This window comes from Lycorma delicatula, chromosome 2 (genome assembly GCF_047948215.1).
Source record: "Lycorma delicatula isolate Av1 chromosome 2, ASM4794821v1, whole genome shotgun sequence".
Classification (NCBI taxonomy): domain Eukaryota; kingdom Metazoa; phylum Arthropoda; class Insecta; order Hemiptera; family Fulgoridae; genus Lycorma; species Lycorma delicatula.
Genome location: NC_134456.1, coordinates 77,530,552 through 77,555,009, shown reverse-complemented (window position 1 = coordinate 77,555,009; position 24,458 = coordinate 77,530,552). Strand labels below are relative to the sequence as shown.

Here is a 24,458-nt window from a genome sequence, read left to right as displayed (position 1 = left end):
ATATTCGTAAAATTTTAAATCTAAAAATGCTATTCATACCGATCTATTCACAAGCCAGACGAAGATAGTGAATTATAATTTATCACTAAATTAAGAAAACGATACAGTAGTATCCCGTTTCTAGAACCTTTTAGAATCTTTATTCAGAACCTTTTAGTAATTATAAATAAAGACGAATTGAATCATTATCAAAAGAAGTGAAAATTTAATTAATGAAATCCGCCATTTAATCAGTAGTGCTAACCCAACAACACAGTTCAGATGGCGCAAGATTTTCCTTGTACAAAACAGCGGGTACGAATTTGCAGCAAGTTATAAAATCACGTTTGAAATATCTTTGTAAAACAAGTTTGAAACTTATTTTATTATGTTGACACGGCTTAACATAAATCATAAATTTTATTTTTTATAATGTGACTCGTCCTTTGACAAGGCTTTTATACAAGTTAAAAAAGAACCTTTCTCAAACTTATCATCTTATTCTTCATAGCCACCTGGATGGGCGTTTCTTCCAGATGAAATATAATGAAGCATTATCTGGATTCTTCGACACAAGTCGAAGGTTCTGCAAGACTCGGTTATTGGAACTGCCTTATATTGCATCTTTACTGCTGAACTTCGCGTAGAGAATGGAAATCAGTGTTACTTCTTTTACCGATGACACGGCTATTCTGGCTGTTAATAGCACAACCCCTTCAATTAATCTACAAGCGGAATTTAATCAGCAATCGGCTGGGAACATGGAAGATAAGGGTTAATCAAGAAGTACAGCCATGTAACATTCGCAATGAGTGGAGACTGCCCACCTTGATGGAATTTTAATTCCGCATATGGAAAGTCGATAGACTTTCCGTATGGGACTTCACCATACGGGGATAGTAGTTTGACTTGGAAGGTTCATGGGAGAGAGAAGAGAAAGCAACTAGACATGAAGTTCATAGAAATGTGTACTGGTTACTGGGCAGGTCTGAGTTATCTTTGCCTAATAAGCTACTTTTATACTCAGGTATTTGAAATTGAGCAAGATTTCAAATTTTTAAATCATACAAAGGTATCAGAATAAACTAGCAAGATGTATAGTTAAGGCACCGTGGTTTGCTAAAAACAGTGAAATCCATGAATATTTGGGGCTACGGTACTTCAAGGAAAAAACGGTTCAGTATGAAATATGAACTTCCGCTAAACGACAACGTTAAACACTTGGCCGTAGACAAGAGAGGATGTCAGAAGAGTTAAGTGGCTATACGTTCTGAACCTTAGTAATTCTGTAGTCTAATTACAACCATAGAGGGGTCCTGCATTGATGAATCCTTCATTCCATCCTCTTTATTTTTGATTTAAGTTTCATTTTTATTTTTTCGTTTATTAATATTTTTCTAAGTGTTCCATCAATCTGCTACCTTTGAGATTCTTCTTAATATTATTATTTTCTCCTATACTTCTGATAGAACAGTTCTTCAAAACTACCTTGTGTATGTACTGCGATCTACCATAATTTATCTATATATCTATATAATTTATATATCTACATATATATATATATATATATATATATATATATATATATATATATATATATATAATTTTTGAGGAATGGGGATTCCTTTTTAATTGATATAATTTACTTAAGGTTCCAACATAAATGTAACAGATTGTAAAAAAAATTTTGAAAAAATGTGACTCGTAATTTTACTGTAGAGATACCGTACGTTAATTAATCTTCGCAAATAGATCGCGTTAGTCAATAGATAAATATTCAAATTAATCTGTTGTTGAACTAGTACCAAGTTGGTAGAAGAGCTTAAGTAAGTAACATTTCCTGTTAATTATGCAAAATGAAATTCTATCTATACAGTAACAATAGACTAAATTTAATTGTAATATTCCTATAAATCATTCAATGAACGATAAAGATATGTTTGTATTAGATACTAACTTCTAGGTTAATTTATATGTTAATAATTAATTTAAACGTTAATTAGCCATTTATGCATTTTCTTAAGATAAGTTGTATTATATTTCTAAACATGCGCATTTTTCTTAATATTGAAGCGTTTATTAAATTGCCTTATTGGTAGCACATTCCCCAGTCAAACACGTCATTTAGTAACAATTAAGTTAAAAAAAAACAAAAATCCTTTATATATTGTGCATTGATTCAGAAAAGAAATAAGTTTGATACTTTATTTATTACTTTACATTACTTAGTGTCTAATAATGGTTAGAACGGATATTAAAAATCTGAGGCATGAGAGAAATAATCAGTTCCCATCTCTGATGATAATGATGATGACTAATTAATGACCAGCTGGTTCTTATAATTTTTGTAATATCTGTAGCAGGACTGAATATTAACAGATTCATCAGGTTTGGCACGTTTTTAATTTTTAATATTATCAATTAAACTATCAGGAAAGTAGGAATCTAAAATAGTAGTCCACAACGGTCTATTTATCTTCTACTCAATGTAAGTTATGTTCGCCTAGTAGGCGAGAAATAATTATGCTAGTCTGAAAAGAAAAATTTAATTTTTAAGAAAGTAAAACAATCAGGTAAGTGGGAAGCCTTAAATCAACATCGTTCGTATTACCCGCACACTGTGCTATGTTTATTTTAGACACCCACCAACCGGCCGTATAAGCCGGTTAGAGTAACCAGACACTCCTCTGAGTGGAGTTATATCCAACAGTCCGGACCGACCGAGAGGAGTAGTGGAAAAAAAGAAAGAAAAAACTTAACTTAACTTAGGGACTCCTTAACTCCTTAACTTTAAGGAATAGAGATTTTTTCCTGATCCTAAGAAAGAAAAATTAATTTTTCAGCAGATAAACAACCAGGAATTTAGGAATCTCAAAATATAACCGCTATCGTTGTACATAACTCCACACGATATGCTCCGATCTACTGGCGGATAAGAGCAAATTATCCATCCTAAGAAGGAAAAATTGATTTTTTATCAATTAATTTATCAGGAAAGTAGGAATCCTTAATTACAGTAAACAACTTTCTAAAAGATAGTAAACTAGCATGAAACCAGGAATTCTAAAATTTAGTCAACAACGCTGTATGTACACGTATATTGAATACACATCGCCTTGCAGTTGAGCGCAACTACAAGGCTCTACTGATTAATAGAAGGAAAAACTGTACAAAAAGTAGGAATCAAACTACTAAAACAAACATCCTTCATAGAAAACTGAATTTTACAGGAATAAACCAATCAGGAAATTTAAAATAGTAGTCCAAAACTGTCTATTCATCTGCTCTACAACTCTACAAATACTCTACTCACCTGGTGCACGTTAGCAAATCATTTTTTTTACGGAGAAGGAAATCTAGATGTTTAGCAAATTACATCTACCAGGTAGGTAGGAATCATTAAGCGTAGTCAAATATGATGTTATCTGCATACAGTATTTTCTACTTGCCTAGTAGAGGAATCAAATTATTTCCGATTCTGAGAAGACCAACTGAGTTTTTCAGTAGTTAAAATATCAGGAAATCAGGAACCTTAAAGATTAATCAATATCGTTGTAAATAACTGCACATAGTGCGGATAATCTGTTATTATTGATCAGTCTGATCGACTGGTGAATAAGAGCAGATTCTCTATCAAACGAAGAATAAATTGACTTTTTATCAATTAAATTACCAGGAAGGAAAGAATCGTAAAAGAGTTTACTAAAAGAGAGAAAACTGTGTACTTATCTGCATCCATTATTTTCTCGCCTGTTTTATGATTACCGATTATTAGCGATTCTGCGAAGGAAAACTGGATGTTTTTGCAGATAACTACCAGGAAACAAGTAATCCTACAAAACTTGTCAATAACGCTCTACTTACATGCACACTTTATATACGGCTCAAAAATTTAAGCTGTTTGTAATAAAGACAATGGCACTTTCAAAGGCTGTTGTCCGACGAGAAGGATTACCGGACCGGAAAAAGAACTTACAAAAAAACGTAAGGTCGCGGAAGATGAAAATGATTACGCTTCAACAATTAAAGAGAAGAGTCGGATACTGGTTCTAAAGACCAGGGGATATAAATACTGCCAGGGACCAGCGGAGATAGACCCTTGTTCTGCGAGTCCGGCGTAGTCGTGATAACAATCGGTAATAGAGAAGTTTCGCAAAGCCCGAGTTCAATGCGGTTGCGGTGATGGCGTACACGTTTGGTAAAGAGATAAGAATTCATCATGCGTATTCCAGTGTGGACAGTGGTTGAATACAGAAGTTGTTCGGTGAGTTATTGGTAAACAGTAACCATCAGTATTCGATTAACATTAATCATGGCTGTATTCGCATCATTCATAAATTATACGGTAATTCTACTGTAAACCGTAAAAGTAATAATACTTGCAAAAATTGAAATGTATGAATTTTAGACTTTTCTAGTGTCATCTTGTTAATGCAATATTAGGTTCTAGTGGTCATTGTAACGTTTTTAGTAAATTTGAATTTATTCTGGTTTTTATAATTTAACTGTCATTAAAAATACCTTGTCCTTATTATTTGAATTACTTTTTGGATGTTATATTTGAGTATTTTCATTATTATTATTATTTATTTTGTTCATATGTCTTTAGGGTAATAAATTGATTTGTAAAAAAAATTAGTTTTTTAGTCTCTAAATATCCTGGCCGAACCGTGAACACACGACAATACTATGATAATATGTTCTGAAAAAGATATTTGAAAAACTTATAAATTTAGTATAGAGAAAAATAAAAACCTTATTCTCAAGTTGAAAAACTTTTTTAACTGTATAATATATATTTAAGAGTGAAAGAAATCTAACTGATAAAAAAATATTTAAAAAAGTTATCCTTGATGCATTAAAAGGATATTATGTTAGGAGCCAAAGTGATTAAATTTATTCATGCTGTACACTAAAACGATCGTTGTTGATACATAAAAAAAAGACCAGTGGAAAAATAAATCTCTTGAAGCAGCGGAAAAAGGAAGCAAAAAGAAAGAAAGATGGATGCTTCGCACACATCATTTATCAACGAAGTACCTCTCAATATGAAAACGTGACTGAAATTCAATAAAGAAAACTGAATAACAAATAGCTAAGTGGAACATCAAAAACGTAATATTGTAAAAATTCCCCTCAAATCAATCCAATCTGATTACAGAATACAAAATAAAATAAACATATACATCAAAATACTCATAAATAATAAAAGTAGGAATAGATTTTTTATTTCAGTATAATATAGTACCTTAAAACAAGCAGTAAACGCGGCTACAGTTATATGGTTGATCTTGTCAAAGCAATTTTAGCAGTTCACATAAAGAATAGTACGGTTAAACTTGTTTCAACCCTGCTATTAATAAGACAATACTGATAATTGAACCCCAATAACAAAACTCTTCCTTTGCAATCGCTATTACAAGTAACTATACCTTTAAAGTAACCAACACCGGACAGCTTTAAACTGGTAAAATTAAATCTGCAATAATACTACCATTCCAACGTATCAATGAAAATTCTAAATTTATTGTGTTCTTATATTTTATTGTATATTTTAGATTTTCTTGTATATGATAGTCGGCCGTGAAAAAATATAAAAGATTTAATTTTTTTATCACAAATCAAACCAAATTTATTCAATAAGTTTTTTTAATCATATTAGCTAATACCCGGCATGTGTTACAATGCCACTCAAAAAAAGAAAGTATTTGTGTTTTAATTCTGTTTATTGACGTGCTTTCGGAAATACAATTTTTTTTGTTCCATCTGGTACGTAGACGAATAAATCAGAAAGTTTTTATAGATATCATCCTCTTAAGTAATACCTTACGGTGGTTCAGGAGGATGAATAGAAAAAGATCTAGATATGAGGCTAATTATTTTAAATTCACCATTTTTCGTAGGCAGTTGGACTATATAAGTTCAAAATTAATCGATGCATTTCGGAAAAAGGGCATGCTATTAATACCCTTCGTTTAAGATTTTACGCTCAATATTTTGCTAAATAAAGTGCTAATACACTTTATTCAATAATGCACGTTTCCACAGTTCTTTTTCTGGCCACTTAAGAAAAGGTGTCAGAGCTTAGATATTTTTGCCTGCAAGATATTCAGGTTTTATTCTTTTTGCTTTGGTACTTTTTTGCTTGCGAGATCTTCCAGATGAATTTAAAAAATGTAAAATTTTGTAATATGTATCTTGTCCGCACGGGTAATCTTCTATATATATGAAGAAGAAAGTTTGTTTGTATATTTGTTTGTTTCGTAAATATCCAAATCGGACCATAAACGCAATTTTTGGAAATATCTCAACCCCAGCGCCAGATATCGGGTCCTTCATTTTTTCCCTTACTCTCCTACGCCGGACCCGCAATTAAGCATAGAACAGCGTAAGGGTTGTCCTTTCTACTCTAACTGCCCTTCCCATCTACCGGCAGTATGTTCGGCATGGCAGATCGGATCTTTATTTTACATTATATTAGTAAAAAACCCATTAGAGTACCCCACTTTCCTCTGTAGTTTTTTTTAGCAGTGATCCTATATGAGGCTATCCAGTTTCCAGTTGTCATTATTCAAAAACTACCATAAGGGGTCACCGATCCCTCATCAAAAACGGCCCACCTCGGCGAACCGTCCTCTCCATATCGAGGCTGCCCTCCCTAACTAAACAGGCGCACGGTTACACTCGATCAAGGTCCCAACCGTCACGGGATTTTGTCTTCAATATTCTAGTAGCTAGCTTCACATTTCCCCAGGCCTGCCAACTGGAAAGCATATAACCCATACTCCTATCTGGTGTAAGCCAGGTTAAACCCAGCTCCTATCGAACACCGTCCCACCTACCTTAAGAACACCTAATAAAGAACACCGTCCTTTATTTTCAGAGGTATTTCTTTCCACGTAAGTAACACGTATTCTGAATATGAGCCAAATCGGACGAAAAATGCAATTTTTTTAAATATTTCAACTCAGCGCCATCTAGCGGATCCATTTTTTGCAGAGGGATTTCTTTTCATGAAAGTAACACATATTCTGAATACGAGCCAAATCGAACCATAAATTCAATTTTTTGAATTATCTCGAACCCAGCGCCACCTAGCGGATCCAAACTAATTCAGAAACCTTCGCGGGCGTACGCTCAACAACTCACCAAAGTTTCATAGCAAACAGATGAGTGGTATAGGTACGCATACGGGACAAACAAACATTCATTTATATATATATATATATATATAAATGCTAAAAGTACTGGATATATATATATATATATTTCCAGTACTTTTAGCAGCAATTAAATGAAAATGGTTGTTACGTAAAAATTTGAAAAATTCCTTTTACCAATCCATTTTTCTAGCGATCTTTAGTTTTCTTATTCTGTTTTTTATTACAGTGTACCTTAAAATCACGTTTTTAACGAAGATATGTTTTTTAATTAATTTTTATTTATAAGTATAGAGTTCTTAGGTTAATTGAAATAATTTTAAATTACACTAATTTTACGTTTCTAACATAATGTTAAAGTAGTACAACACTGTAACATTTTCCATTCTCAAGGGTATTTACAAAGTACTAGAGTACTTATCAACGCTTTACCCTCCCTCACATATCCCTTAACTTGTAGTCTAAAATTATCACGAGTTAATTCACCCGAAATAGACCCAGGAACTTTCATGTACACACGCTAAGTCAGATGTACTAAAAAAAATAAATTATTATAGAACACTACTATTTCTCTGTCGATAATGCAAAATTTTAAAACCAATGTTTGAAATACGTGACAAACTTTCAGTAATTTTAATCATATAATTTGATTATCATATTTTATTTACATTTAAAATAATCTTAATTGATATTAAATCTTTCTGTTGACGATAATTAAATCCTAATTATTTTCTTCGTAATGATTTAGGTACATTCATTATTCACTAAAGATTGTTTTAGAAGGTTATTCAAAAAGTTAATTACATTAATAAAGATTTGTTTAATAGTATGTTTTAGCTATAACGTTTGGTGCTATTGGCATAATAATCTTCCTTATTTCTTTAAATTATTTATTTAAATACAAAAAAACGAAAGGAAAAACTATTTAGTTTAGCTTAAATTTAGATTAAGTACGCAAAAATCTTTAAACGCTAAATTTTTTCTTAAGATATTCTTCCGGAAAGCTAAAATTCTCCGAAAGTGTAAAACTACCTTAAAAGTAAAGTCACAAAACCTTTTCGTGTTTTACCCCGTTTTCTGAAAAATGAAGTGATATAGAGGTCTACAATCATTTTTATTCAATTTCTTAAATAAAAGCCCATAAGGAAGCACGAAATTTATCCCTCGATTGCACCTCAAGAATTATAGTACGTTTTAAATCCACAGAAGGAGCAGAAAGCAGGGATAAATATTTCGCGAACAGAAACTAAGGCACCGTTTTCTGACCTATATGAACTTTTTGTCATATTTTTGGATATAGAATCATCTACACAAAGATTGCCGTGTAATTTGGAATCACTTTGTATATAAGTGGTAAAAAAAAGCCAATTTGGTTATTTAATCGAATGGAAGACGCAACCTTTTCCAAGGTAGAAAAAAAGAAAAAACACAAAATAGCTTGAATTTTACACACATTTTCAACAAAAGAGATCATTTATTCGTAATAATTATGAAAATATTAACCAATATTATTCATAAAATAAAATAATAAATTTTAACATCAATTATTCATTAAGCCAGGATTGAAATCATAAATTAAAGGCACGAAATTTACGAATTAAACTTCATAAGCTATTCTCAAGCGTAAATCTTCAGGTTTACTATAATGAATGGTCATTAAACAAAATATATTTTCGAGAGCATTACGTTTTAGCTAAAATTCTGTTTACGTATTTTCTTTGCACCCTTTTCTTATCAATATCCTTTTGATTTCTTATGAACGAGGTTTTTCATACGGGAAATAATTTTTTTAGTCCTATCTACATTTTTAATAAAAATTAAACTAAAAAATTAACAATAAAACAAGATAGCAAAATAAAAGCTAGCACAGAATTAAAATAGACATACAAAACCACGTACGATTTGAAACCAACGTTTCTTAATTTCTTCCTTAAATTTCACCTTTTTAAATCAGCAACAGATTTTAAACAACTACAAAATTTTTTTACACACTAATTTAGAGCTGAATAAAACAAAGTAGAACGGGAGTCTATAATAAGAAAAATGCAGCTGAAATAAAAATGGAATGATAGAAGAACTGAAAAAGTATTACATTTCTTATATAGGGTTGTTTTTTTATGTAGATTTTAAAACTATTCCTTAAAAACTAATTTTTTATGCAGTTCAAGGTTTAATTTTCGTCCCAAGATTGACAGATTTTGTTGATTTTTTTCCAAGTGAAATTTCTCAAGTGATCTTGTTTCCAACTTTTTCCACATTTATTCAGAAACTTTTAAACGAAAAGTATATTGCACAAATAAATTAATTATTTAATAATTAATTAATCGATGTTATATAATTGCTTAACATTGGCTAGTTATAGCATAATGGCCATCCAAAGTATATTTGGGCAAAATATTTCAAGAAAATTATTTGGGAACTTAAGGTAATTTTCCCATTCCAGAGATTCATTTAGCAGGGTAATTTACGTCGTTTCTTTTCTGTTTTTATGAAGACCTAATTCTCGCCTTTGCACTCGTTGCAAAAGGTATAAAACCAAAAACAAAGTATTGGTCTTTCGTTTAATTTAAATAAAAATGATAATTTAAGATGAAATAATTTATAAAAACCAAACTAAAATGATAAATAATATTTTTTAAATTTTGTTATTTTAATTTAAAATTGTTATAACAGAGGCCTAATGAAAGGTCTTTTAGTTTCTCACACTTTTAAAAATCAAAATCAAAGAAAAACTATTATACTAATGTTGCAGTATTTTTTTTTTTTTTTTACAACCTAGTTTTATTTTTTTCTCACGTTTAATTTATTTAGCTCAATTTATTTTTAAAATTAGATTTTACAAGAACGCTACCTATTGTAATGGGTATCATGATTCGACATCCGGAAAACTTCGACATATCTTCGCGTTTTACATCCCCCAGACCCCAAAACCACCGTCAGTTCACAAGTTTATATATATAGACTTTAGTTTCTTGTGGATACGATAACTGCGTAATTTTGCCCCAATCATTTTCAAATTTATACATAAATTATAACAACCCAAAATATCGGTCGAGTTTGTTAATGGGCAAAATCAGACCATGGGAGAAATTTTTCGAAAAAACATAATATCGTTATAACTTTCGTATTAAGTAAAATATGGAAATCAATCAATGTTCTTAGTATTCTTTGAATAAGGGTCTAAAACTTATCTACGTAAATTTTTTGATATCACCAACCAATGGCCCAGGAGGTGGGGAAATGGGAGTTCGAAGACAAAAAAAAACCATTTCCCTTAATACTGTAAACATTACCTAAAACTTTTGTCTGAAACAATTTTTGATATGACCAACCCTTACAGCAAGAGATGACCAAAATGTTGCTGGAATTGTAAGAAGATGTCTGAATTGTCGTATGCTAAACATGTGAAACTTATTTCACATGCAACCATTGTTGTATTGACTAAATTTAAAGTTTTTCTTAACTTTAATTGGAAATCTTTTTTATCCCCTACTTAGCACCGGTAAAATCTACCCCTCCGCCTTCCGGCGAGCCGAAAGGGATTTTTTTATATAATATTCTAGTAAAGGAAATACTTTAATGTGTACTGCATATACATTTTACGTTATATCAATGTTATAATGTGCACATGTTTATAACGTTTTATGCAAGTGTTTCTTAAGTTAAATAAATTAGTTGTAACAAATTTCATAATTTAGATTAATTTTTTCTTGTATAAGATTTACCATTTAATAACACAAAATCAATCGTGGGTAATTATGATAAATGTATTCTGCCAACATTTTTTAATGGAATTCTTTATTTGTACGTGAATAATTCTTTCTAAAAGCTTTTAAAAATAAAAACATATTTTATTTACTGTTTCAGTAGGCTGTATAGTTTACTGTATATTTTGATACATTTCGAAACAAAAACTCCGAATAAAGACTTATAAGTTTAAATATCCGGATATATTTAATCCGAAAGTGCTACTTCCAAATGGTATTTATACTGGAATTTTATTAGTATTCGGAGAATAGCCTTTCTAATGAAATGAATTTGGGAGCATCGTTATTTCGGAGTTTTGGACGTTCGGAGAAACGTCCGTATACGGTATTGCAGTATTAATAGTAGGATAAAAGCAGATTGGAATAAGGAACTTTATCAATAAACTATATTTCTGTTTATTAGTTTATAGCCAAGTAGAAATAGAATTTTTAGTCGATTATATTATAATTATATTTCTGTATCGATTGAATTAAATCAGGATAAACCAAAATACTACTTGTATAAAAATACATTTCCGTTAGTTTTATTTATGAAACAATAAAATAATTAAAATTTAATTATTATACTATAGAAGTTCTTAAAACAATGAAACAAGGTATTAAGTCCAGTGTGAAATGTTTGAACGACCTCAAATGTATGCCTCAGGATCGTTGATAAAGCGCAATAGTTTGAGCAAAGGGTCTCTCTTTGCCTTATTTCCCTGTTGCCTTCAGCGGTTTATCTGACTAATGTTGCACTAATTTAGATATGGTCGTACTACTAACAAATGTTCCTTGTTAAATGGTTTACCGTATATGTTTTATACGTCTACGTCGCGTTACTCAACACACAAACTCAGTTTCTTCCTAATAAATGATTAATTATTATATTCAACAATATTATATGGTATGATTAATTAGAATATTCAAACCTTAATGTTATTTCGTACATATATATAGTTTAACTATTACCAAAGAAAATTTACTTAGTTAACTGTTTAATGTGTACCAAAAGGATGTAATGTATATCAGAGATAGTGAAAACAGTATCAGTTACTATAATTCATGTAATTAATTTTGAAGATTACAACATAAATTAAAAATTTATATTCTCTTGTAGTTTTTTCATTTTTAAACTTTTTCTATCTGCGATTAACACGTTTGCGATGGCTACCAAAACATATACTTTTTTTTTTTATTTGTGTAGTTATTTATATGTATACTTACTAAAATTCGGAAATTTTCTGTTTAATTTTTTATTTTATATTTGATGACATATACATGAAACAAACATAATTTCAAAGAAATGAAACTCCAATCATATGTTTCTTTTACTTTTGTTCTGTGTACCCTGTCGGGTGTACGACGCGCCTTTGTTATTATATATAACTCCTTTCTTTCGTTTTCCTGTTTAACCTCCAGGAATTACCGTTTAGGTATTACTTCAGAGGATGAATGAGGATGATATGTATGAATGTAAATGAAGTGTAGACTTGTACAGTCTCAGTTCGACCGTTCCTGAGATATGTGGTTAATTGAAACCCAACCACCAAAGAACACCGGTATCCATAATATAGTATTCTAATCTGTAAAAAAGTAACTGCCTTTACTAGGACTCGAACGCTGAAACTCTCGACTTCCAAATCAGCTGATTTGGGAAGACGCGTTCACCAGTAGACAACCCGGTGGGTTTTATATATTTGGGCGTCGTGCACGGGTACACGAGCTCCTTATTCTTCTAATCATGCCGCTAGGAACGCCACTAGTTGCGCAGACACCTGAATGATAATAAAAATAATATAACCTGAATAATAATATATATTTACCTGAATAAATTAGTTATTGGTAAACGCGTATTATACAATTATTTTAATGACATTTCTATTATTCCGTTGTATGATTTTAAACACCTACAATGTAGCCGGACTAAAAATAAATGCTATAAGAAACCTGTGAAAACGTGTACCCCGTTGGGCGCACTTTACTAATGTAAGGTTGAGTGCGCCCCTACGGGTACACGACGTCATTTAAAAAATATCTCGTGTACTCTTACGGGCACACGACATCGCAAACGTGTTAACTAGTTATGGAATTAAACGAAAATCTTACTCTTATGAATAGAGAATATTTATACATTTTAAAGGAAATGAAAATTTTTAATAATAATAAATATTTCATTCCAGCCTTATAAGTCGAGTAGGAAGTGGTTTTTGTACGTATGTCTGCTTTTAAAAAATGTAATGTCTGATGCACAATCCTGATGCTATCAAATTCAGATGGTATCGGCACCTTCAGTCTGTTCCACACAGGAATTTGTTGTATAATAAAAATCACAACTTTCAGAGAAAGGACTCTTACCTATATCTGCTGTATCTCCTAAATTTACATTCTTTAGATTCAAGTCTACACTTCGTATTATTCATTTCTATCCATAGGTGAAAAATATGTAATTCCTAAACTTCTTAAAAGAATGGAATAGAATGCAAAGTTGGCGGGAGTTTCACAAATACTTCCTACAAATCGCAGAACCTGGACAGTGTCCCTTGCTGCTGGATGATTCTAGAATCGGGCGTGTTTAAGGGTTTATTTTAATGACGGGTCTAAATTTTAAGCTTTCTGTTATTTTATATATTTAATTTTAAGGACGGATTTAATTGCATTCCATCTTAAAAGAATGCGTGTATATATATACTCGCATTCTTATATATATATATATATATATATATATATATATATAATTTAGTAACAAATAGAAGGTTCCAGAAGAAAACAGAGATAAAGAAATAGAAGGAAAGAATTAACAAAGGAATCCTTTTTAGAAATGATTTATATAAAAGCGTAGAATGTGTAGACATAGAAATTATTACGCTTGATCAAACAAAAGGGTCGGTCGGGTACTGATATTGTAGGTCAGACAATAAAACCGGAGATATTAATACTACCAAGAACCAGCAAAGTTACACTTCAGTACAGCGTGCGATAAACACCAGTAAATTTTGGCTAAAATGTGATCACAGTGTGTGATATTTCCGCGATCACAATGTGCTGCGGAAACAAACAAGCGAAGAGTGCTTAAGAACAAGAAGCTGTTCTGTGAGTTCTTTGTGGTCAACGATGAAAGTGACATTATTCATTTATAAAGTGTAAGCTAGATTCTTTTTTGTAAACATTAAAAGTGAATAATTAATATATAAAGTGAATTGTTGATTTTTCGATTGTTATAATCTTTCTGTTTCTATTTACTAATGTAAGGTGTATCAAAAAAAATTACAATGAAATTGTAAACCGTACGGTAAGAGTCTCGCAGGGATCATTTCTTCCGCTCAAAATCTAACAAATTATAGTGATATCAAAAAAGGTTAAGAGAATACACATTTCTAATATCAAAATCTGTTATCAATTTAGAATTTTGTTTAAAAAAAATACAATATTAATAATACAATAAACAATAATAGATAATAAACAATGTTTAATCGTTCCATATAATAAGCAAAATTTGGGAAAAAATGGTTACATAACTCTTACTGGCCCGTTTTCATTTATATATAATACGTATCACATTTCATTTACATAAGAGCATTTACTATTAAAACAAGCTGTAGTATAATTTCTTTTAAATTTATTATTTCAAGTATACTATCAAGTTTTTGTACGCTACCTAGTACTATCAAATACTGCAACCTAGCGGCGTGATTCGAAAACCCACCTTTTTCAGGTAAAAGTCCCGCGATTCATCAAATGTAAGAAAAAAACGTTGTCTAACAAAATTCGAGGTATTGTTTAAAAGTATTCTTTATTACAAATCTAATTGAACTGAAATATAATGTTTTCACGCTTATTTTTTAGTTTTTTCCCCCATTTTCATTTCACGTTTAGGTTACGTCATGTTTAGAACTGTAAACATAGTTCGTTGACTCCGTCGTGACGTCCAGTTCTGCGAACTCTTACCGGCGAAGTTCTAACGAACTTTTTGATTATAAATCGGAATTATATTTTGATATGGAGATATTTTGTACGTTATTAATTATTTATGAGCATTAAATTTTTTTTGTAAGAAATTTTTACGTGTGCTATCTCTCAATAATCTTTTCCAACCGCGAACACGCAAATATATATATATATATATATATACATATAGTCCACTTATAATATATCATTTCCATGATTTATTCTACATTATATTCTTTTTAGAACTTGAACCTTTACTCAAAAATCTCATCAGCGATTAAAGCAGTCTTGAAGTATGCAACCACAAATATTTTCTAAATTCATATATTCGTAGATATCTTGTTCCAGAACAGTAACTTTTGTATTTATACAATATTTAAAGAAATATTTACTTCAATTATATTATATTTTAATTACAAATCAGATATTTTTAAAAAATATAAATAAATAATTTCTCTTATTTTCATCATTAACCGATTAAATCATGCGGGTTCCTCAAGGTATGATTCCTTATCTAATAACCGGAAATTAATCTTCTTCTCAAAGTTATGAAGATTTACTCCTACAAAAGTTATTATCAACATATGATTTAAACGCGTAGACGTCAACTAAAGAGGGACACCTCCAACCGTTTCCTATCTCCACTACATATCTATACTCCCAAAAATAGCAGTAATAGTTTTTATTTCTGGATCATTTTTATTTGAAATTTAAAGACAGTTAGGCTAGAGAGAACCCTCGGTCTATAATCAGATATAAATCTAAAATTGAATACTATAAGATAAGGAAAATAAAAATGAAATTAATAAGAGAGAAAAAGTAACATCTAATTGATACCTTCAACAGAATAAAAAAAAAATATATATTACTTTTTGAAAATTATAATTACGTCAAACATTTCTATTTATTTAACTAAATATTATTTTTTAATTGTATCCATAAACCTGTTAAATAATTAATACTACTAATTAAAAATCATACCTGATATTCATCGATGATAACCAGTTTCTCGAAACTGTTAGGCTCTCTGTCTTAAAATGAAAATCATCATACAAAAATATTAGTTGAAAAAAGTACCTCTTTACAAACTCATTCTCCGATCTGTTAAAATTATACCTGCAAAAGAAAGAAAATCAGTAAATTTAATTTGCACTTCTCATTAATTAAAAAAGATTTTGCTTCGAATTTTTATGAAAAACAAATTAGAGAAAACCGTAATAATAATACACTACACTATAATAATACACTACACTAATAATAATACATAATTCACTTGTCGAAATAAAGTATTTTTTTTAGTTTTATTATCTATAATGTATTTAAATTTTTATTATTTTCTGACAAAAGTCTTGTTTTTACAGAAATCCTACAGAGAAATAGGATTGTTCAAAACATTAATTCAACAATTAATATATTTGGTTTCTGTAAAGAAATTTTACGCAAAATCTATTACTCTAAACAGTACTTATTTCAGATAATAACGTAAACTAATGTTATCCACCTTCTTCTTAGTTTAAACACTTCGGCTTCATGTAAGGCAAAGTGGAATAGTAAAATACCTCAACTCAAGAAAAAGAGAAAAGATTATAAACCAGCAAAATTCTGTGTTACTTTATGCTTCGAATAAGTTTTCGGATCGTTTCGGGTGCGCGTAAGGCGTACCTGGAACCTGTTACGGATAGGACCGGGATGGGCTGCCTCTCCGCCGAGGGGCTTTCTAGCTGTCCTCAATAGGATGTTGGATTGCTCCGTTGACGCGGAGGGTACCCGGCCGGATACAGTCCTGTTGTACTGAGTAGGGCAGGCAGACAACTGCCACGGCACCCTGGGGCGACCTATGTTGTGCTTAATAACGTGTCCGGTTGCTCTGGGGATGCTTAACAAGAAAAAAAGAGGTTCTCGGATCCTGGATGTTCCTTGATTTCAGATAACGTAAATTTCGTCTCCAAGATTTTAAAAGCGGTTACATTTCTGCATAAAAGGACAAAACTCTCAAACTGTAATCGCAGAAATAACATTTCTGCGATCATTCATCAATGATTCATCATTCATCATTCATAATGATTAACATCATTAGTTCCTCGTCCACTCATTGAAAATCTTTAATTAATAAGATATTCTGGGCGGTTTATTTCGGCTGTAACATAGCTATTTATTTATCTATAAGTACACGAAAAAGAAATTAGTTTGCGGATTTCATTTATATAACGAGGTATAATTTACAATAAAATTCTTGATATAAGCAATATTAATTAACTATAAATTCGTCTATTTTACCTAAAGCAGTCAAAATACATTTTTTTAAAGAAAATTGCATATCACAACAAAAATTGTTATGAAAGTTATTTATTTTCTATATTTAGATCCAAGTATTACAAACGAAAAAATCTAATTAAAACAAAACAGATATTAAGCTTTAACAATTAGAAACAAGTATTGTTGAGGCAATTAGTTCATATATTCGATTATTATTTTTTTTTAATTTTAATGCTAAAAGTTTTTTAAATATATATATATATATATTACTGGTATTTAAAAAAAATAAATAAACATAAAATCATTAATCTCAATTTGTATTTGTTTCAGTTCCACCAAGCATTCGAGCTTCTCCTGCTAATGGTCAACTTACTGCCCGAAAAGGAGGCACTATAACACTTGAATGTAAAGCGTCTGGAAATCCAGTTCCAAGCATTTTATGGACCCGTAAAGTAAGTCTTATTTTGATGTATTACTATCTAAATCAATCTTCAGTTTAAATCACAAGTTTAGTCTAATTTCTAGTCCGACTAAAATTTTAGTAACGAGTTTATCTACTACTGTTTTACTTGCTGTACTATTTCTTTTCTTCCTCAACGTTACAATTTGATTCAGCAAAGATATTTAGACCGTCGCTTCTTACAGATTAGATATAATCAAAACTTGTATTAACTTGTATGAAAATATCTCGGGAGTGCCACAGAGCTCGGTACTGGGATCGGCTTTATTCCTAGAGTATACTGCTGACCTTCCTTGTCCAAGATTTGATGGAGTTACATCGTATGCGGATGATACGGCGATCCTAGCAGTTGACGATGACCGGATTGTAACCTCGCAGAAGCTAAATTTTATTTAGCTTAACAACAGAATATAACCTAAATAAAATTTAGCTTTTGCTGCGCCCAAATACTCGTACATTACGAAAAACTGAATTTTTTTAAAATGAAAAATACATAAAATTTGATTTCATTAAAAAGTTCTGCTATTTTTTCATACTTTTTTTTGTTATTGAATTCAACGTAATTTTTTTTTTACAATAACAGGTTAAATTATTAATAAACCAATATATATATAAATTAAAAAAAAAAAAAAAAAAAAAAAAAAAACGGGTAAAAAAAGGAGATGAAGTCTGGTTCAAACCATGTGCCTTTCCCTAAGATTCAAATATTTTATTAATTAAAATTAAAATTTTGTTTGGCTATAACTCTGGAACCAATGAAAATAAATACCACTTCTGGTATAAAAGGTCTCAATGAGGGTTTATTACTGGAGTTAAGAAAAGGCCTAAAATTCAGATTTGTTTGGATTTTGGGCTTATTTGGATTTTTTGGGGCCAATTTTGTTTATTTTGGGCTTTTTTGACACTTTTGGTTCATTTCATTGCAAACAAAAGCGGACGTGCATAACTAGATGTTACAACAGTTCTAAATCCAAAATTTCAACATTCTACGGCTAATTCGTTTTTGAGTTACGCAGGATAAATACGTACGTACATAATACAAACATACGTACAGAAACACGCCGAAACTAGTCAAAATGGATTAAGAGATGGTCAAAATGGATATTTCCGTTGAAATCTGAAAACCGAAATTTTTCGCGATGACAAACAATACTTCCTTTACTTCGTACAAGGAAGTAAAAATCGTGGACGATAAAATTTACTTTGAAGTAGTTCAATAATTACTTCCGAGTACGAAGTAAAGGAAGTATTGTGATCGCGAAAAATTTCGGTTTTCAAATTCCTGCGGAAATTTCCATTCTGACCATCCCTAAATCCATTTGAATCCATTTTGACTAGTTTCGGCGTGACGTCTGTATGTAAGTATGAATCTCGCATAACTCAAAAACGATTAACCTAGGATGTTGAAATTTTGGATTTAGGACTGTTGTAACATCTAGTTGTGCATCTCACCTTTTGATTGCAATCGACTGAACCAAAAGTGTCTACAAAAGCCCAAAATCCAGAAATTTTGGATTTTGGACTATTTCTTAACTGCAGTAATAAGCCGTCATTGAGAGCTTTTCAACGAAATATCATAGTGGTACTTATTTTCATTGGTTCCAGAGTTAGAGCCAAATAAAATTTTAATTAATGGAATACTTGGATCTTACAACGGGAAGGCGCATCGGTTCAAATCTGACTTCTCCTTTTTTTAACTTTTTTTTTAATTTAAATATACTGATTTATTAATAATTATTAACCTCCGATAACAATAAAACAAAAAGAAATATGAAAAAATATCAGATGTTATTAATGAAATAAAATTCTATGTACTTTTCATTTTAAATAAAGATGTATATGTAATTTAATAGGCGTACAAGGAAGACATGTGGTGTCCACATCAGATTTTTTTTATTGGAAAAAAGTATGTAAAACGAACATTATGTTTTCTAATACAGTTCTGTCAACTGAAATTAGGTGTACAATAAAATTTATACCAAGTAATACTTAAGTAGTAACAGGTTTTAAGGTAATTTAAAATTTAACTATAAGTTTATATCTAAGTTTACAGTTAATTTTATAAATATAATTTAAAGTTTTAAGTTAATAACTTTAAACGGTCTAAGTTGTTTATTTTTTTACAATTGTAATGTAGCTGTATTCATACATCTGGTATGAATCTCGTTCTACATAATGAAAAAAGTCACATACGGTGAAATCAATACATAAGTCTTACATTTTTTTTAATTTCAATTTTTTTTCTTAATAAGATATATTTAACGTATAACATCATGCGTTTTTTATTCCTTTTATTATCAATTTCAACTTCCTATTTAGAAATTTTTAATAATTGATAATTAATTTACGATAAATTACTTTTTCATATTTATGTTTTAATTAAACGATCAATAAAATTTAAAATTATTTCTATTTTTAATTATATGTAGAAAGAAAAGAGTTATTAAATAACTTGCATATAGGCGATGATATATTTTTAGCTGAAATTATATTTGAGTTTTAAAAAAATAGTGGAAGATTCATCGATAGAAGAATAAATAATATTAAATCAAAAGGAATGAATTTTAGTGTTGAAAAATTGAAAAGTATGTATAAAATAAGAACAAACAATAAACTCAGACTTCCACAAAGAAGTTCTTTGTACATATCTGCTAGACGGTAGTCGTGTAAGAAATATATTACAATCAAATATAAATATTTAAGAATTAGAAAGCTTTTTGTCGGAAAAATGCGATATATAGAAAAGTCGAACAGACTTAATATTAGATGTTTGAAGAGATTAGACACACTATTACGTTTATTAAGGATAAATATATACATTTGCAACTGGCAGAACAAACACTAAAAATTTCCCATTTTTTAAAAGATAACTTTTATTTGGCAGGAATAAGAAAACAATGAGAGATGAGACACATATTAAAATAAAGGGGGAGTTTATTGAAAGAACGTAGGTTAACTCGACCAGATACGATGAGAAATAGGAGGAAAAATCACGGTAAACGAGTTGGAAATAAGGGAAGGTTAGCAAATATATGATTGCCCATGAAAATTACATCACTTTTTACGTTAAGGCGAGGATAATTCAAGAGAGGAAGGGAGAAATTAACAAATTTGAAACGTAACAACTCTTATGTTAAAAGATATTATAAAAAAATCGGAGATAAAATAATGGCCTTTAATATACTTTCTCTAGAAGAGGTGTTCTACCGCTGGCTTAACTAAGGAACTCTTGGTTAAATAATTCACCGATAAACAGAATTATAGAGGATTTAGTTGTAGAAAGAAATAAAAAACATATAAACAGTTAGAGGAGACAGAGATTAGTCTGTTAGTTTTCAGTAGTTCTCGATAATTTTGTAAAGAATTTCAAAAACTGTTAAGTTTTATAGTTTATACCGATCTGGAATACCAGCTTCACTGTAGAAGGCTGCGATTATCTTCATCTAGCCATCTTGCAGCAGTTAATGTGAGAAATAAATCTCCTCACTTTCCTTATAAAGCCCGACTTGGGGTGTTTATTATTCTATAAAATATTTGGCTTATTTTCGTGTGTAACTTACTTCAATTTGGTTATAAAAACTATTACGGTATAAAACTATTATATTTTTACACACTTGACTTACGATTAAAATTTGAATTTAATTTTTTATCATTTTTTTCACTTGTGACCGAAATCCATTTAATTTCCAAACAATCCGTCATTTAATGTTATCTTAAAACTTAGTTTTATTTATTTTAGATGAGAGAAAATGTATTTAATAAAATCAAGTTATTTCAGAAAAGAAAAATGACTATATGGCGTTAGAACACCTCCAGTATAATAAATAACCATTATTCATACAGATTTTTGATTAAAAGGGGCTTTCTAGCCATTTTTTTTGTGGTGAAATGAAAACCTTTAATATATCACCAATAATAAACCCAAATTTAATTATTTCACTGATAAAATTACAACTACGTGTTCTTACAAATACGTACTGTTTTAGGTAGACTAATAGAAAGTAATTACCTCAATTTTATCATTTAACGGTAGCCTATCTTTCCATCAATTTCTCATAAAACTTTGGTATTATAATTTGATTAAATTCAATTTCACTGAAATTTGAAACTATTATAATAAAGTCCATTGTGTGGCCACTGTTTTGACTAAATCTTGTTTCTAGTAAAATAAAATATTACAAAATTAAAGCTGAATTAGTATTTAAAAAAGATAAACAAATAAGTTCATTAAATAAATTCTTTTCTTAATTCATCATATTTGTAGAGTAATCGTCTAGATAAGTAAAGTGGAATAGAAAGGATTTTCTTGATGTTAAGGATCAAACAAAAACTTAACACTTAAAAAAATCGATAATGAAATAATAATTATTGTGTAAAAATTCATAAGCCAAAATGTATAGATATTTTTTTTTTTTTTGTTAACATGGGTAGCCATGTTAAAAAGTGGGTAGCCACCTTTTAAAGATTTTCGGCTTCATTTTAATTTTTTCCTTGTTAAGGTCAGAAAAGAATCCACATTTTATTATTTATAATTTTATTTTTATTCATCATTTTTTTTTTTCTAAAACGATTTAGAATATTTTTAATAGTAAACATAATAAAATCCATTTCTTATACAGTATTAGAAAGTCTAGCTTTACCTGATTAGTAGCTCTGCTCTAGAATGAGCTTTTTTTACAAAGGATAAAAAGCAAAAAATCTCAGAAGATCTGTAGGTACAGCCATCCTCTTTAAATCATACGATCACCAAAGAAGTAGGTGAAAGAGGTAATTAATATTCTTAACCCGGATACGATGGATATTAAGGAAATACCCTCTGGAAATCACCTGGGAAAAAAGCTATGACGAATAAGAGAAGGAACGGATGATGAAAAAAGGATGAGTTGTTAATAGAGAAATCGGAAAACAAATTGAGACTAACAACTCTCTCAAAGAAGTACCCTCAGACTCCTGCAGGCAGCAGGCGCCCATTCTCTTTACAATCCCCAGAGAAATCTATACGTATATATATATATCCAGGTAGTTTTGCTAAAAAATGAATATATAGATAAATGAATAAATAAAAAAATATATATCTAGGTGGCAATATCACTTGAAACTTGTTTAATTGGGATAACATTTTTTTTTAAATTGTACAAATTCTAGAACGAAAAGAGAAAATTCTGTGTTTGTCACTAAATAATCAAATCAAATAAAAAATAGTGAAGTGTTTTGTGAGTAACTTAACACTACTCGCATATGGAACAAAAACACATATTACAGGAAGGACGCTGGAATCACAACAAGATGACTACTACAAAAAAATGAGATGCAAGAAAAGCAGTGGCGACTCGTAGTTAAAATTATGGGAGTGCTCCCTCCAGAAACTTTTTTCTGGTCGTTTTCAAGGTCATGGTGAAAGTTTTCTGTAAAATAAAAGAACAGAAAAAAATGGATCAAATAGAATAGCTAGAAGCAGAATAATAATCTAATTCCACTTTTTATCATATTCAAGAATACGGTACATGGTTTAACAGAATAAATAATAAAATGTCAATACTGATAATATTTTTTAGTAATATTAGATAATAATTTAATAAAATATCCGCTTAAAAACAGTATAGTGCAACGGTGCTTAATTTAAATTTCTATGTACACAGGAACAAGTACATAATTAGTTTTTACTAATTATTTTCTCTTTCGCTTTTCTAGCGTGTTTTTGGACAGATTTGACAATCAAAGAGCCCTTGCTTTCTGCTATCTTCTGATCACTATTGAAAAAACAACTAAATGCTTTCATATTTCTTCCACCGACTTAACTAGAAAAAGGAACGAACAAGGAACGTTCCACACACACACACAAGCTCTTCCCTACATTCATACGCAGTCCTATACCGGTTCTACGGCAGTGCAGTTCCAGTTCTAATTCTGTTCCAGTCGTTTCACTTACAGAAATATTTACAATTACCATGAAACAGTTATAATTAATGTTATATTTCAATCGTATTCAAACAATTAATATTTTATATATATAAATAATATTTTAATCGCAATAAAATATTTATAATAACAAGAAATCAAGGCTTAAATTGTTAAAAGAATCGGCGCCAATTTTCAACAGTATAGAAAAGAAATTAGAAATACAGGTGTGTGTTTGTGTGTGAAGGAAACCGTATCTCTTCTAATAATAGTATCCCATTATAAGTTTACGGTTGGCGATTGGTATTGACAACGCGATAGCTAGAAGAGTTACTTATGATTTATAAGTTTTATAAACATAAGAAATAATTTTAACAATGATATTCTTCGGCAATCATATTCATAATATTATGATATAAATTATTTTTAATTCTAAATTAAAGATAATATTAAATTATTTCTATAACAGCATAGATTAAGAAAAAAATGGTTGCCCCAAAAAATATTCAATTGTTGTAGAGGTTAAATAAAGTTTGGTTTACCCTACATTCTGCTAGCGAAGTATATCCTCACTAGTAATGGTATTACTTCGCCAGATCTTAAAATATAAATGGATATCCCGACATTCCTTCCATGCTGCTAAAGTTGTCAGTTATATTTTGTAACGTAACATTGATAAACGTACGTACGTTCTCAATATGCTGAATGATCCTTTTTTTATAGATACAGTTTTCCTTTCACTCTCGAACTTTACACCCCTACCACTCTTTTTCCTTACAACTTTAATATTTTAATACACTCAAAAACGTTTGTTCTCTCATGACGTACACATACTTATCCGCAAATCAGTAATACTATACTATTTTTTTAAGCTGCAGAACTCTATTTAATTTATCTTACGGCAACAAAACTTACATCTTATTGTTGTTGACTTTTAACTTCACTAACTCATCATACAATGTAAATCAACAACTGATTATTTATTCGTAACTCTGGTAATTTCAGTACAGA

At 30.0% G+C, this 24,458-nt stretch overlaps 1 protein-coding gene across 1 annotated transcript in view; it reads left to right on the top strand.

The window, feature by feature from the left end:
* LOC142318914 (limbic system-associated membrane protein-like) overlaps window positions 1-24,458 on the top strand; it is a 1,021,193-nt gene that overhangs the window by 568,201 nt on the left and 428,534 nt on the right. The window contains exon 3 of the mRNA XM_075355580.1: window positions 17,420-17,541. Coding sequence (XP_075211695.1) covers window positions 17,420-17,541 — 122 coding nt within the window. The remainder of the gene's footprint in view (window positions 1-17,419; window positions 17,542-24,458) is intronic.